Below are 16,862 nucleotides of genomic sequence, written 5' to 3'. Positions count from 1 at the left end.
TCGTATATATGTATATGTCTATTTTGTACCAGCAACTTTAATGTGTGCCAAAGTAACCACTTGAGTAAGTAACATATGAAATTTATAATGATCAAAATATGCAGGTGGTAGCAGGAAGGCCTGTTTTATGTATGAGATTAAAGTGCACATTAAGGTGTTCAACAAAATCATATTCAAAATGTCTTATTTCAGAATGAAACCCCGTGATTCGTCAGTCAAGATCATTTTACTACATTTGTTAGTTAATGAATTACATGTCATTCTGTTTAAGTATCATTACACATACATTGTATAACAAGTACACACCATATTAAATCTATATACCAAACTGTGGGAGATACTTGTATTCTACATGTATATATAAATGTTAGTCAAGACACACCTTACCTTTATTGTGCATGCTTCTTTGTGTTGTATTTTTTTGTTGCATTATTCAGTGTAGTTACTAGGCCAAACTTATTGGGACATAAGATGTTCTTTAAATTGTACATTTATATAGTTTTAAAACTTGTTCTTTTAATGCTGGACTTGTTTTTCAAATTATGATAAGAATGTGCATATAATGAAGAGGAAAAAAAATGTCATGCAGTTTTTCAAAGCAATTTTTTATTATGTTAAACCTTAAAATACAGAAAAGAAATTTACAACTGCACTAAATAAAATTGGGGGAAATTTGAGATTTGTATAATATATTGGCCTAGTTATTACACTGCCTTTTAATGTGGGTCAAATATATTTCAAGCTTTAGTTTTTATTTATTTGTTCATTTGTTTTTTTCTTGCTTAAGAATCTAACAAAATTTGGGTTAGATGTAGAAAAATTACCTTCTTTTCACAGGAAATTATATTTGTGTAAACAGAAAACAGTTCCAATTTGCTAAGTGATTTAACCATAATGCTTCAAGTAGGAAATAGATATTATAATGTCAAACTTGAATATTATTTACTAAGAAAAAAATGACAAAATGTACCTAAATTAAACAATAAATAATTAATATATCAATGTAAACTCGACTTTTTTCTTGACACTTTCGGATATACACTTCATTTAAGTGTTTTAATTGTTTTGATGTAAATTTATAAAATTTATAGTGGCATTAAATAAAGTAGCATAGCTTTTGCACATTTTCTAGGGCATCTGAATTTATTTTGATCAGTTGATACTTAACATATTAAACTTATTAAACTAACATTTAATATCGAATATTTTAGATGTGATATGGAAGTTTCATGGTTAAGCAACACAAGTTAAAACTTGCATCTTTGTTTTATTTAGATGACTTAAGCGAACTGTCCATCCAGACTGACCAATTTGCACAGAAGCAGGCCAAGGTGCTTGAACCTGGCACCCACTTGAGCAACATCTCCCCAGATGGACTAACTAGCAGTAGCCGTTCAAGCAGCTACTCGAGTATAGTAAGCAACAGTAGTGGTGAAGGAGCCAATGGTAAGAAGGGAGACAAGCGGACACCAACAGCTGTAGCGGGATACACTCCCTTTAGTGATACAATACCAGGTATTGATAGCTTATATTTCACCCCTAATGACATCATTCTATTATGTTAATACAGGAATCTATCATTTGTTTGGATTAAAATGTAAATATTGATGAGACTCCACTGAGGTTTTTTGACATGATGGGACTGGAAATATTTTTTCTAGATTAATGTTTCATTTGATGTAGGTCTAGACCAATAACTTGTTCGCTCACTCTGTTTTTCCAGAATAAATATTCAATTGTGAAAAATAACCCAAAATTGAAAAGCGTTGCAATGCTTTTCACTCTAATCAGTCTAAAAAAGCACAGAAATACAATTTTAGCAATTTTTTTTGGTACAATACTTAATTATTTTGTGAATATTTCTGTTTTAAGTTCCCCATTTGATTTATGTAAGAAATTCAAATTTCATGTTTACAGGCTATTGGACCTCAGTTGAGTTCCTTTAAATTAAAACTTAAAATGTACTGGGAGGCATTGAAATTCATTATATAGTTATATTTCAATCTTGCTTATCTTTGTTTTGATAGAAGATGTGATTTATATGATAACTGTTGTTCAGATTAAATTTGTTATAAATTGTAAACATTCAAAGGTCAAATAAACTTATATTCAGTCAATTGTACCCATGTTTGTTTCAGTTTCTGTTATTCCTAAGACGTCTCCACCAATGACAGCCAAGAGGAATGCATGGGGTACCTCCTCTACACCTACAACACCAGAAACCATGTAAACTATTTATTTTTTGCTTTTTGTTTTTTATATGACTGTAAACAAAAATCTGCATTACAAAATATTAGTCTGATCTCTGTTAATAATCTGAGTGTAGTTGGTAACCTGGTTGCAAAATTATATTTACCTTAAGTATGTAACCAAAAAAATCTACAAATCTTGCAAAAAATATTATTTATATTTAGGAGAGACCTTTCTTGATGAAGATAAATGGTATATTATATATTCATAGTATAATGATAAAGAGTTTGGAACATTTTGTCACTTTGTTCCAGTATGACAAGGGACAACAACAAAACAATTTTTCTCTTCTTGTTTTTCAACTACTACATATACACATTTTAGTCTGTCTCATGTTTTTTGGGTTTTTTTTGTGTTGTAAGTCAAGTTTGCTGTAGTTATAAATTAATTCTATGTTATTTGTGTTGTTATTATTTCAGTGGTTTTGGACTACAGACAATACAGGAGAGCAGTAGACCTGGCAATACATTGACCGACTCCCAGGCTGGTGTCTTCACCCAATCTTCATTTACCTTTGGACTTAATGGTAACATTTTTTTTAGAAATTTATTCTGGGTGATAAAGCATTTAATAAAAAAGCATATTAAGGTCACCACTTTTAAAAACATAATCTGAAAAAAACCCAAAAAACAATGGCCCTCAGTAGTAGTGATGGAAATCGGATGAAATTTGTCCCAATCGATCATCGGTTCAATCGGATGGGACATAATCGATAACTTTCCGATTAAAGTCGCGTTAAAAATAAATAGGGAAGAAGCATTTTTTCCCAAGGCACTTGATTATATTCAGTAACATGAACTTCATTTAGCACTTTTCAATACAGTTTTAACCCTATTTAGTTATTATTTTACGAAATAGATTTAATTTTCCAATGGATGTCAAATAATAACATTCACATCACATTATATTTCTATTGTTTTGATCCTATTCAACTCCAAATTGTCTCCGAGATATTTTTTTTGCGATCGACGAGGTGTTCCTAAAAGAAAATTACCGTCAGAATTAATTCGTTTTGATACTTTAAACATTTTTGACGACGTCGCGGAACAATTTTTTGTGAATCGATTATTGTCGCTTTACATAACAGTAACTGATTATCAGCGACTTGCGACAATCGGAACATCACTACTCAGTAGTATAAAGCTAGAAGGTTTTCATTCAAGGAATCTTTTAGCATGAATTCAGTATATGTTGGCTTAGCATTATAAAGTAGTAACTTAACAACTGCTCTTCCACAACAAGGGAAGGCAATCAGTGATTATCAAAATACATGTGTGTATTAGTCATAAAAGAATGCATACAAGCTTAACAAGGGTTCAAACACAGGATCTCACCCTTACCCCCTCCTCAGCTTACAAGTTGTTTTCATAGAGGAAATATTAGACATTGCACTTGTTAGTAAAGTTGAAAAAAGATTCAATATGAATCCATAAGTATGTCTTAAATAGGGCTTCTTTTCAATTAATGAATTATTGAAACGGAAAGCCAGGTCTGTGCAACACTGTCATAAGTAAAGGTTTTAACTTTACTTTAGACAGTATTGTGTGTTTATTTCTGATAAAGATAAATATAACAAAGGGTTATTATTTGCAGTGTTAAACTGAAATGAATTAACTGACATCTGTAAGTACGTAAAGACTTTATTTAATGAGGCTAACACTTTCGTTTTCCCCATCTTCCATATGTGCTTACATATGTAAAATACATTTATATTAGTATATTAATAAAGAATATTTATATTAAACCATACAGTACCTAGTTCTACAGATGGTAACTATGGGTTCAGTAATGTAACATACAGCAGTCAACAACAAGAGTCATTGACCATGATGCAGCGACTTCAGATGGAGAGAAGGCGTAGAATCAAGGAACACCAGAGCAGAATCCTGAAAACAGGTAAACTTTATCTCACATAACAGATCTTGTTCTATAAAAAGTTGTTTGAACAAATAACAGAAACATTAAATTATGAGTGAAAAAGACCTATTTCTGGTTGTAAGCTTTTTCACTTAATTCTGGTTGTAATCTTAAAAAGTTTTTATGCCACCGCAGCATCTGCGATGCGGTGGCATATAGCGATTCACCTGTGTGTGTGTTTGTTTGTGTGTGTGTGTGTTATATAGATTATATAGTGAACTTAAAAAATCTTCTTGTGAAAAACCACTTGTCCAATTTCAACCAAACTTGGCAGGATTGATCCTTGGGTGAAGGGCTTCCAAAGTTGTTCAAAGAATTTCATTCCATGCAGAAATCTGGTTGCCATGGCAACCAAAAGGAATTATAAGAATAAATTAAAAAAATCTTCTTGTAAAGACCCAAAAGGCCTAGAGCTTAGATATTTTGCATAAGGCATTGTCTGGTAGACCTCTACCGAGATTGTTAAAATTATAACCCTGGGGTCAAAATCGGCCCCGCCCCGGGGGTCATTGATTTTCACTATATGTACATATAGTAAAAACTTAAAATACCTTCTTGTAAAGACCCAAAAGGCCTAGAGCTTAGATATTTTGCATAAGGCATTGTCTGGTAGACCTCTACCAAGATTAATCAAATTTTAACCCTGGGGTCAAAATCGGCCCCGCCCCGGGGTCATTGATTTTCACTATATGTACATATAGTAAAAACTTAAAATACCTTCTTGTAAAGACCCAAAAGGCCTAGAGCTTAGATATTTTGCATAAGGCATTGTCTGATAGACCCTTACAAGATTGTTCAAATTATAGCCCTGGGGTCAAAATCGGCCCCCGCCCCGGGGGTCATTGATTTTCACTATATGTACATAAAGTAAAAACTTAAAATACCTTCTTGTAAAGACCCAAAAGGCTGTGAGCTTAGATATTTTGCATAAGGCATTGTCTGGTAGACCTCTACTCAATTGTTCAAATTATAGCCCTGGAGTCAAAATCGGCCCTGCCCGGGGGTCATTGGTTTTCCTTATATGTATATAGTAAAAACTTTATAGTAAAATAATTTCTTCTAGCAAATGCTAGAGGTTAGATATTTTGCATGAAACATTGTGAAGTGAACTTCTAGCAAGATTGTTCAAATTATAGCCCTGGGGTCAAAATTGCCCCTGCCCCGGGGTCATTGATTTTCAATATATACATATAATAAAAAATAAAAAAATCTTATTGTCTGAAGGTACAAGGCTTAGAGCTTTAATATTTGTTAAATGATATCATCTATAGGTACTCTACCAAAGTTGTTCAAATTTTGCCTCTTGTGTCAAAATAAGACCCGCCCCATGGGCCATAGGTTTTCCTTATATATATATATAGTAAAAACTTAAAAAATCATCTTCTCTAAATTTACAAAGGCTAGAGTTAAGATATTTTGCATGAAACATTATGTAGTGAACCTCTAGCAAGATTGTACACATTATAGCCCTGGGGTCAAAATTGGCCCCACCCCAGGAGTCATTGATTTTCACTATGTACATATAGTAAAAAAAAAATGAAATATTTTTGTCTGAAGGTACAAGGCATGGAGCTTTGATGTTTGCTCTATAATATATTCTATGGGTTCTCTACTAAAGTTGTTTTAATTATGCCCCTAGTGTTAAAATTGGCCCTGCCCAGGGGCAGTGATTCTCATTATTGTTCACATAGTAAAAAACAGAAAATAAAACAAATCTTTTCTGAATAGGAGAAAGCTACAGCTTAGATATTTGACTTGAAATGTTGTTTGGTGGACCTGTATCAAGATTGTTTTGAATTAAACCCTTGGGTCCAAAATTTTGCCTTGCCCAAGGGGACAGTGACCTACTTTCTTGTCCTTTGATGTACAGCAATGAAATTTTGACCATGTGCACAGTTTTAGTTGTAAAATTGAACTTTGATATCAGGTGAACTAGATTTTGATGATGTGACCTACTTTCTTGTCCTTTGATGTACAGCTATGAAATTTGAACCATGTGTACAGATTAAGATGTTAAGTGAACTTTGATTTCAGCTGACCTAGATTTTTGACAAAGTGTCTTACTATGTTGTCCTTTGATGTAGTCATGAAATTTAGGCTGTGTGAAATATGACCTTCAACACCAAATTCACTAGACTCAAGTGCATTGATATATTCCTACTCTGATCTTTTATTGAGTTAACAACAGATTTAACTAAACTGATAATAAGAATTAGATAGGTCAGGGATCTATGCATTATGACAATCTTCAAAATTGTATAGAAACAAAGAAAAACTGTTCCTACACTACTATTTAGTGTTGTATTAATGCGGTGGCATAGCATTTTTCTCAAATGCAATCTTGTTTTTGAACTTCACTTGAATTCCATTTTGTTTAATGGAATAATTACAGTATAAGTTGAGATGTGAGCTGTGCATGCGCCAATCAGTGTGCTTCTGTGACCGGATCAGTAAATTTGCATGTTCAATGTAGTTTGACAATTTGTTAATTATTATAGGGGCAAAATATAATGTAAAATTATATGAAAATGTGTTTGCTTGTGCAATATATTGATGAATTCAGTAGCATTGGAAAAAAACTGATATATTTTACTCATAACTGATATATTTTACTCATACACATATAAAAAATATATTAGATCTGTGGATATAACGGAAATATGCTTTGTTAAATTGTTTTAAAATGTTTATAAAAATGGTGAGTTATAATGATAATCTTAAATTTATCTATATAAATTAATTTTCTATATAAATTGAATAACAGGGGATGATTGGCCAGGATTTGGAGTGCCACTTACAAGGAATGAAAGTTTATGGGATTCTGAGTACAATCCTCTGGACCCCAACAACACCTGGGCGATGGCTCCTGAAACCCCACCTGCTCCCAATGTATGTCTTTGAATTGTTTATTAAGTGTGATATAAGAAATAACAAAATATATTTTTGTATTATTTTATTTACAAGCTCAAATTTTGAAAGTTTTTGAAAAATGTTCTTTTCACCTGCATTTTCTTTGAAGTTATTATTTAACACCTTTGTTTAGGTCAATATTTCATCCATCTGTATTCTAGAAAAAATTAACGCTTTTAAATTATTGAATGTTCAAAGGTTTTGATGCTTGTTTTATTTTATTATCTGTTCTAATTTGTATATAATGGCAATGTTGTATCTTTATATGTATATTGGATGTCCTGAAATAGTTGATGTGTAACATTGGTTATATTGATTATATCAGGAGACTGGTTTGTGGAGTACCCTCACACATAGTGCTAATAACAGCTGGAACTCACTGATGGGTATCTGGGGAGGTAGTGGCACACAGACAAGTGTAGCTGACCCACTTTCTGCTGACATACCATACACTACAACCGAGGGTACGAGCCCGGTCAGCACAGCGGTGACACAGAGTGCCGATGCTCTACCAGCTTTCAACCCATTCTCTACAGACATCTGGAGCCCAAGCGCTTCCACAGCCTCCAGTGGTTGGACCCTGCCAGGTTCCCCTCCAGCCAGCTCTGCTGATGATCAGAGGAATGACATGATTTAGATAAATCTACTGTAGAACTGACAGAAAATAATGGACTTGTATAGATTAAGAGTGTATGCTTTGTTTACAATATTGTGTCTAAAAATAAAACAACTGGCCCTGTCTTAATGTCTCTTTCACTTGTAATTTATGTCACACCAAAATGAATGAATGCTCTAAAATCAATTATTAAAAGCTAATTATATATAATATTCCTGCTGTTGAAATTGTAAAGAAAGTATTTAAAGAGGAAAATTCAACATTTTATTGAATGTACTAGTAAGTCATTACTAAAGATTTGTTAACAAAATATTTGCTATAACTGAAAGAGACATTAAGACATACATTTTTGCGTGTGATTTTTTTAGATTTGCTGTTTTTTACCTTTAGATTTTTAGCAATGTCAGCTGTGTAAATGATTGATAGTAAAAATTAAAGATTTTTGACATTGACATTAACAATTTGACTGAGTGAATCTTATGACTTTAGTGTTTAATTCAATGATATGATTTTCTTGCATTTGACTTTGCTCTGATTGTGTCTGTACATGCATATGATACACCAAGAATATAGCGTTAATTGGCAATTAAGAATAGGCATGATTAGGTCTACCACCGTATATAATTATTCTTAAAACTGAAATAAAAAATAAGAAGTAGTTGATACTTGTGATACAATGTATTTAATGGATTATAAACACTTAGTATTATACTATATATTATACAATGTATGAAATATAACTGTATACTATAACAACAAATTTAACACACAAAAATTGATCATATAGTCCCATGTTATCTGGCATGGATTTTGCTAATCAATATTTTAAGGTAGTAATTTTTTAACATATTACCAAACTGATATTTATATATGCATCTATACATCATATAGTTAAAAAAAGATTTAAGTTTAGTATTGGTATAAATATAATAGTAATAATAATAATGATGATAAACATATAGTATGTATATTGAAGTAAACTTTGTAATGCTATGAATGCAGTTTTCTAAAGAATGATTGATGATGATAAGTGTTGGTATATGTTATTATTAAAATCATTAATTTAACTTGATTGACAAGATTGATTTTGAGTTATAAAAGAATCTACTTTACCTTGGTATACAACTTGTCTTTTTTTGGAAATGTTAAATGCAGATAATGTAGTTTTGAGTTTGCTGGATGTAACTGCTAAATTTATCTTTGTATCATATAGAGCAATAATGTGTTGGAACGTTCGCTGCTTTTTTTTTAATGACAATAAGATTTATAGTTGCGCTTATATTTCATAGCTTTTTTTACATTTTATATAAAAAGTAATAATAATAATAAGAAACCATACCTTTTGTGTAACTTTAAATGACATAATGATACTAGAAGAATTGTTTGTGTTGTGTTTGCTTTGTAGTTTACGTGTATGTTTTATGTGTAAAGATTTGCCAGTTGTTTTACTTTGATTACACTTGTAAACTTGCAAAAAATGCAGTTGTTAACTTGATGTGACATAACAGCTCATCACCTTTCCTTCACATACATGTACAAATAATTGCTGAGATTTAGTTTTCTGCCTTATTTGTTTTGAGAAAAGAATATGTTGTGGAAACAAAAGATACCATCATATTTTGAAATGGTAATGAAAATCTCAGTTGTTAAGAGATATTATGTGAAGGTGAGGTGATTTAGAGCTTTATATATAGCTGTGCAGTCATACTAGTTTCATGTACTTGTCATTTATCAAGCCAGTGTTATAATTTACAATATTTATAGTAGAAAATATTGTAACATTAATGACTTCATTTACTGTGTTTTTAAAGACATACATATTTTGTATATAACCATACCTTGTGAAATTTGGACTCTGTGTTAACAAGATCTTTTACATTCTTTTTTGGTTTAATCAGCATGGTTTTTTCAACATTCAAACATTTATAATGTTTTCTTGAACAAGTATGATAGCTCAAGTTATATAGAAAAATGTACATAGAAATTAATCTTCCAAACATGTTTGGTCGCAGTAATGTTTATTGCAAAAAAAACAAGCATATCTTTTAACAGTGATATAATGATGATGATGAATTGCTTGAATAATAACATGTTTGGAATATTGAATTCTTCCCCATAAATAAATGGAGATAAATAATCCATAAAAGAATGGATATCGATAAAATGTGACAAATAATAATAAAGAATTTAAGACAAAAATTTGACGTATTTAGAACTGTATCATGAAAAAATAATATTCTAGTCAAAATCAAACATTGTGACAAACTATGTTTGGTAAATTAATTATATTTCTCAGCTTGTGATCTAATCTATTTAATGATACAGTTCTGTAAGGAATGATTTTTGTGTAGGAGAATTATATCTGTAGACATACAAAACCACCCCGGACATGAGAAACTTGGACGTGAGAAACTTACCCTATATTATCCACTTTGAATACATGCATATGTGTGTGTCATCAGTCCACAAATGCACGTGCTTTTACGTGGCATAGTGACATGCAAGTGCTGTATTTATTGAGTAGATATTCACATGAAATTGACTAATAGAAATGCTGTATGTTAAGTAATGGAAAGTATTTACAGAAAACGTTTTAAAGAAAAGAGATATTATAATAAATTGACAGCTTTTAGTACACGGACGTGACTTTTTAATAAGATAATTTTTTTTTAATTCTGCTGATAATACTTAATATACTTTAGGAAATCAAAAAAAATTGTTACTGTTTTTTAGTTTGGTGCAATAAAGCAGTTACTAATGCAAGAATTTTTGTAAAAAAAATGTTTTAAATGTTTATTTAATGACATGATCTTTAAACATAGAGTATGGACCACTCAGATTTATAGCTGGTATCTTTTAATAGTAAAAAGCTATAAATTTGTTTTACTCTTTGTTAAAAGTCAAGTCTTTGAGTGTTTTTTTTTTCAGACAAAATGATAATATCTAAGTAAGATTTTCTTGTTAAAATTTTATCTTTCCTTGGTAACATTTTAAGTTTATCAGTACATTTGTTAAGTTCTAAATTCTTGCCTCAAGATGAGGTGAATAATTCTTTAATAATTATTCTGTTAATTATGTTGGCATTTTTAAGTTAGAATAATTTTATAATTCAAGTTATAAATACTAACCTAAAAATGTTGTTTTTATTTTTTTTAATCAGTATTTTGACAATATTTGTTATTTTTTTCTGTTAAGTTTTAATTTATTACCCTCATTATGAGAGTATTTTGATTTCAGCAGGCTGTCCTCCAGAAACTTAAACTTTCTCTACGAACTAATCTATATTTCCAGCTTTCTCACTAAGAAATTTGATTGTAAAAAAAGATGAAGAAGTTTGTTTGAAATTTCTCTTTTTTTTCTTATCTTACCACTTTGTGACTGTCTGCTAGTGATTTCTTCTTTACTCTTTTATAATAGTTATTTTAAAATTCCACACCTGGTTGACAGCCTATTACAAACTGTTTTTTCTTTGACGTTTCAGGTTTATTTTAATTTATCTGTACAGAACAAACGTTTTGTTGGACAAGTTTATCAAACCATTATTATTTATGTTTTTAAGAGCAGTGAAATAACTGCAATCGATATAAATAACCTTTTTAATGTATTGATAATAAGTTTTTATGTTTGCTGTTTTTTTTTTTCATATTAAGGACAGGATCCTACTATAAGGGTGATGTCATGGTGTCAGGTGTCTACACCAATGTAAAACCATATAACTGTGTGTCTTGAAATACCATGTTTCCTTTTGTATTTAATGCTTGTTGGTTGAGATTAAGCTGGAAATATTACACCAGAGACATAGGTTTATTATAAATGCCCCCTTAAGGGGAGGTAATTTATTTCCTACTTTATTATCTCCCTTAAAATACTCGGAAACAGAACTGTGAGTTAAGGCAGTAAAAAACATTAAGTTAATTGCTTGGTTTTCTTTACAGCCTCTCTCAGAAAAATAAAACAATTACTGCAATAAAATGTTGTTCTTTTTCTTGTGTCACACTTGAATTTATAGTAAATACATGTACATGTGACTTGATGCCAAAGCTTTTCTAGCTGGACATTTTCTATAATGAATGTTTAGTTTGTGAGGAAGCTAGTATCCAGCTTGATTCAGGAGGATTATATTTTAACTGGTAGCCACACCTGTCTTAACTGGCGTGCTGATAAACACCTAGAAGTGTTTGTTTTTGCAATGAAATGCAATATAATCAGTGCTTGGGACAATTCATTGCCTATATATGTTGCTGACCTACATGTACTAAGCTTTATCGGTGTTCTGCTTAAAAGATACGCTAGTGTACTACTAGGAACTTTGCAGATAAACCAATTAACATGTTCTTTATTTAAGTGATTGTGTGTACCCTCGTGAAGAAAACACGTTTTATGATAAAATTTAGCCATTGTGCCTTAGTTGGAGCAGGTAGGTATATTAACGTTAATATACGTACCTGGTTGGAGAGATTATTTTATCTTGAAGTAACTAATTTAAATAGCCCTGTACTGTACATATGGAGTAATGATCTAAATTAATGTACAAGTTTGCTAAAACTGTTATATAGCTCAGTCTATCCTATACTAAATAAATTGGAATACGTCCAGAATAAAGAAAACAATGATATTTGAAAACACTAAAGAAAATTGTCACATTGTCTACCCGACGCAAGTCGTTGCTGATTTTTTAAGGAAACAGAACTGTATCATCTCTTGTGTTTCTCCATCGATTGGTATTTGGCAAAATCTGTCGGAGTTAAGTCCGGTGAATACGGATTTATTGTTTTTAAGATGTGTTGATGTCTAAAACGTTTCGCAATACCGCATTTCAAATGTCATAAACAATAATTCACAAGTGCAACACACATTTACTCGTAAATCAAAGTATGATATTACCGGAAACAGATACCAGGTATACTCGAGTATTTGTATCAGGATAAGATAGATAGATCATATGTATGATGTCATAACCCCTGTCAAGTAGCCAGTTCTATGATGATCAGTCCAGCGCATCACAAATGGACGTAACTATTGATAGATTCCTACTCTGACCTTTAATTTGAATAACAATAGAGTTGACCACAAACATGAGCATGTGCTCTTTTGCTAAAAAAATACGTTGCGGTGAAATTCTTATTGTATCCACTAATCTGAGAATTAGAATTGGACAGGTCGGGGATCTACATGTATGCATTGTAACACCGTACCGCGACTTACATTCTCTTCTAGGCTGTGCCCTGACCGTCATGAAACCGAAGGTGACCTCCCTGTCCATTGAATATTCTTTTTTGGTTGACTGAACAAACTTCAGTGTTTCTTTCGATGTTTCTTTACGAGACAATGGCATAATAGAATCATTTTACGGACCTCTGACGTCGGCTTTTCCAAGTTAGAATACGTTGAACTCTGAATGGTGTTGATTGATTTTCTTTAGACCTGGCGGTCAAGGATAACCTACGAAAATGCAAGCACTTATTTCCAGTTTCAATTGCAACTTTAAAATGACGCTAGACTTTGATATAATATAGAAAATTGAAAGAAAGAATGATAAATTCTATAAGATTTTTTTGCGACAAAAAAAATTAAAAAAATAACGGTTTCTGTTTTAAATATTTTTTTGCACTGTCTATGACCAGCGGTGTAACAGAGGCCGATAGTCTGGGACATATTACATACCCGGTGCCCAGAATAAATAAACTTAAAACACACACACGCCCTGTCTTTAAGTTTTGCAACTGTTTACAAGTCAAATAGAATAACTATTGTCCTTATTATTTCAACCTCCATTTACAAAACTTAGTTACTTCAAATACAATAAGGAATTGATATGATTTCATTACCATGAAAATGATGCTAGTTTTAGTACGATATGTATTTCGATAACAAAGATATTTTGGACTCTGAATGTACTGGGTATGATATGCATTTGATACGTGAAAATTAAAAAAAATGTATATATGGGGGACGATCCGCATTTGAAATGGATACCCAGCCCGCATAGCTCAATCGGTTAGAGCGCGAAACTTGTAATCTCGACATTGTGGGTTTGATTCCCGGCTGGCCAACTAAAGTTACTATGAGACTTTAAAACGAGGTCCCGTGTACGAGTCCTTAAACACTTGGCACGTTAAAGAACGGGGAAGCTTATGGAATTTGGGCATCTTTCTGTATCTTGGCAAGTTGCACTATCCTCCAAAAATCTAAAATGACTAATACTCTTCTGGAGGACTCGCCCATTTGGGCAACCGGTGGCGAGTATAAATAAACTCAAATACACACACACGCACGCACGCACGCACGCACGCACGCACACACACACACACACACACACACACACACACTTTGAGATGGATTTATTTAGACTGGAAATGGAAGCAATGCTTTATTGATAAGACTGGAACAATATTGGAACACCACGTGGTTCTAACGCTGAAAGATCATTGGCACGGACCTTTCTTAAGGTGCGAAATAATATTTTCATACAGTATGGTTGTTTTTTTTATGACCATATTCTGAAGAAAAAAACACACAATTTTCTGTCTGTCTGATAATCATAATCAAGGAAATACATAATGTGTACGTTGTTAGCAAAATTTTAACGTTATTTGATTAAGCAACAGTAGCATTCTATATATATGATACTTTGTATCATCTTGTAAAGTGCATGTTTATTAAATGATTCTGATGTTATAAATCCAAGCTTCAAAATGCCCAGTTGCCTTCCGTGAGTAAAATAATAACTTTATATAATATTTTCTTATTGTTATGCTCAGTCATATTCCATTTCTTGGGAAATCATCACACACAGCAGAAAAGGTAAGTAATTTTATATAGATTCACTTATACCTAAACATTAAACCTTTATTGTAATCAGTTATACATGTTCTTAGCATATTATATAAGTAGTAATTACGAATACCCTGTACCCAATATAAAGTAAATGCACATAACAGCCTTAACGAAACCCGTGACGCTTGGGGTGTGGGGGGGGGTGTGGGGGGGTAGGTGATACTGAATCCTTGGATCATCCATATTTATAAATTTATAAAATAAAATACACGAACGTTGATTTCTATCTGTTTGATTACTTTATTGTATATTGTTACAAATCGTTTCTTACGATTCATTTCATCAGCAATTATACATGATATACACTGTGTTTATGTTATATGCCATTAAGTACTGAATATAGTTTTTTCGTTTCATTATCTACCGGGAGGGCCGACCGCTCATGTTGTAAGAACTTGGACCCAACCCGTTTGCTTTTGCTGTTTAGAATACATATGAAATTTGTATCTGTATTGTATATACATGTATATAGCAATAAAATATGATTAAACTAAATTTTATACTTTTTTGTAGCATCCATAAATGTAGATATATATGGTGTCTAAAAGTCAGCGACCATGTGGAGAAGTGAAGAACTGATTGACACCCAATCACCATCTAATTACTACTCTGCAATTATTGATTAGAATCTATCATAAAATAAATAATTGATTCGTATCTAAATCATCAAAAAATAAGACAGATCCACTAATTTGCCGGCAAAATAGTACCGTAAAATAAAATAGTTAGTCGCTGATTATTTTGCATATTGTAACAACAACAACAATCACCGGAAGTCGTCCTTTTTCTTACTTCCGTTTTGCAAACAGGTATTGAAGAATTGGTTTGTCTTCAAAAATCGACTTTAATCTGGATGGATACTTAACCCATATACATTAACGCACCAACTTCCAATAAAACAATCGTTTTGGCACTGAATTTTACCTATTTTGCTGGTTAATTGTCCTTTTAATCATTATTTCCAGGGGTTAAATAAATGTCATACTTACTCGTCTTCACCATAGTTCCAAACCGAGCCTCAAGAAAAGTGCTTGAGCTCGAGAAACACTTAGTTTTAGATACATTAAGATTGCGGATAAATGATTTCACCTATAAAACTGGGCTGAAGCAATTCAAATTCAATATAGTTTGTGGTACAGACACTTGAGGAGTCGAACCTTGGGATCTGTTGCAACTAACTTCTATCTTCCAATCAATCTAAATGTGTTTGTCGCATTGATTTTATCTAAAGTTTGTTTAGTCTTGTTATTTATGCACTTATGTATTCCGTTTAAATTGCCTGTAAGATTCCACAGCTAAAAAGTAATTTCTTACCAACAATGTTTGTGGATAACCCCACAGACGCTTGGGGGTCAGATCCTGCCCCCCAACATGATACGCCTCTGTAAACACTCTATCAAAACTGTTTTAATATTTAAACACAAATGGGACATCTATTACAACGATAAAAATGGTTTTCAAACAATTTTTACATATATGAAAAAAATACCTTATACCGTCTCAATAAACAGGTCTAGGATTTCATGATATTTATGGACAGTCTGTAAATTTATGGACGATCCATAATTTTACAGATTTTTTAATCTGTAAATTTACAGACATGAAGTAAGAAAATAGTAGAAATTGCATCAAAATTCAAAACCGCAGGTTGAAATGAATAAGGTTACGTATTATATGAATAAATGTAACAGTTTTGTAAGATTCAGAACAAACTGATGACTTTCAATTTTCACTTTTAACAAAAATTTCAAAATCATCATACAAAGATGAAACTCACCCCATTACCTTTGTAAATATAAACTATCAATAAAACAACTTGTTTTAAGCTGCGGATTTTAGTGTAAAACTTAAAACAGCAAATTTCACACTGAACATCTGTAAATTTATGGATTGAAAAGTCTTTAAAATTCTAGACTATCTATAAATTTATGGACAGTCCGTATATATCATGAAATCCTAGACCTGATAAAGTAAAGATTGCAAACTCCAAAATGTAAACACGATTACCCTTGTATAATAAAACCTTTATAAATCATTATTAAATAAACCTTACAGTGACTTTTCCGGTGTAAATCAATAGAAAATAGAATTATCTCCTAGATGCAATCAGAATAAACATTTATACATCTCTTTGTAATATGAAAATCAACATTTAATTAAAACCGAAAGTGAATTTTGCTTTCTGTCCAACCAATACGCGAAGAGTTCCCAGCTCTGCGTGGAGCGCTTGTCAAGCTGGTACCCAAACGGTGTACATGCTTTCGACTAGATATCTACTTAAGCATTCCATCCTTAATAATTTTAATTAAAAAAACGCACCAAAAAACAATTG

At 31.8% G+C, this 16,862-nt stretch overlaps 1 protein-coding gene across 2 annotated transcripts in view; it reads left to right on the top strand.

The window, feature by feature from the left end:
• The window catches only part of LOC132731967 (transmembrane protein 131-like), a gene marked incomplete at its 5' end in the record, with an annotated part of 32,548 nt that extends 20,883 nt beyond the window's left edge, over window positions 1-11,665 (top strand). For both annotated transcript variants that reach the window (XM_060718268.1, XM_060718267.1), the window contains 6 exon segments: window positions 1,276-1,515; window positions 2,139-2,226; window positions 2,670-2,776; window positions 4,003-4,146; window positions 6,932-7,056; window positions 7,403-11,665. In XM_060718268.1, the coding sequence (XP_060574251.1) occupies window positions 1,276-1,515; window positions 2,139-2,226; window positions 2,670-2,776; window positions 4,003-4,146; window positions 6,932-7,056; window positions 7,403-7,714 (1,016 nt within the window).
• Window positions 11,666-16,862: the final 5,197 nt, after the last annotated feature.

This window comes from Ruditapes philippinarum, unplaced genomic scaffold (assembly GCF_026571515.1).
Source record: "Ruditapes philippinarum isolate M1 unplaced genomic scaffold, ASM2657151v2 ctg2712_1_1_1_1, whole genome shotgun sequence".
Lineage (NCBI taxonomy): Eukaryota > Metazoa > Mollusca > Bivalvia > Venerida > Veneridae > Ruditapes > Ruditapes philippinarum.
Note: the sequence above shows the minus strand (reverse complement) of the source record. Positions and strands in the feature narration are given on the sequence as shown.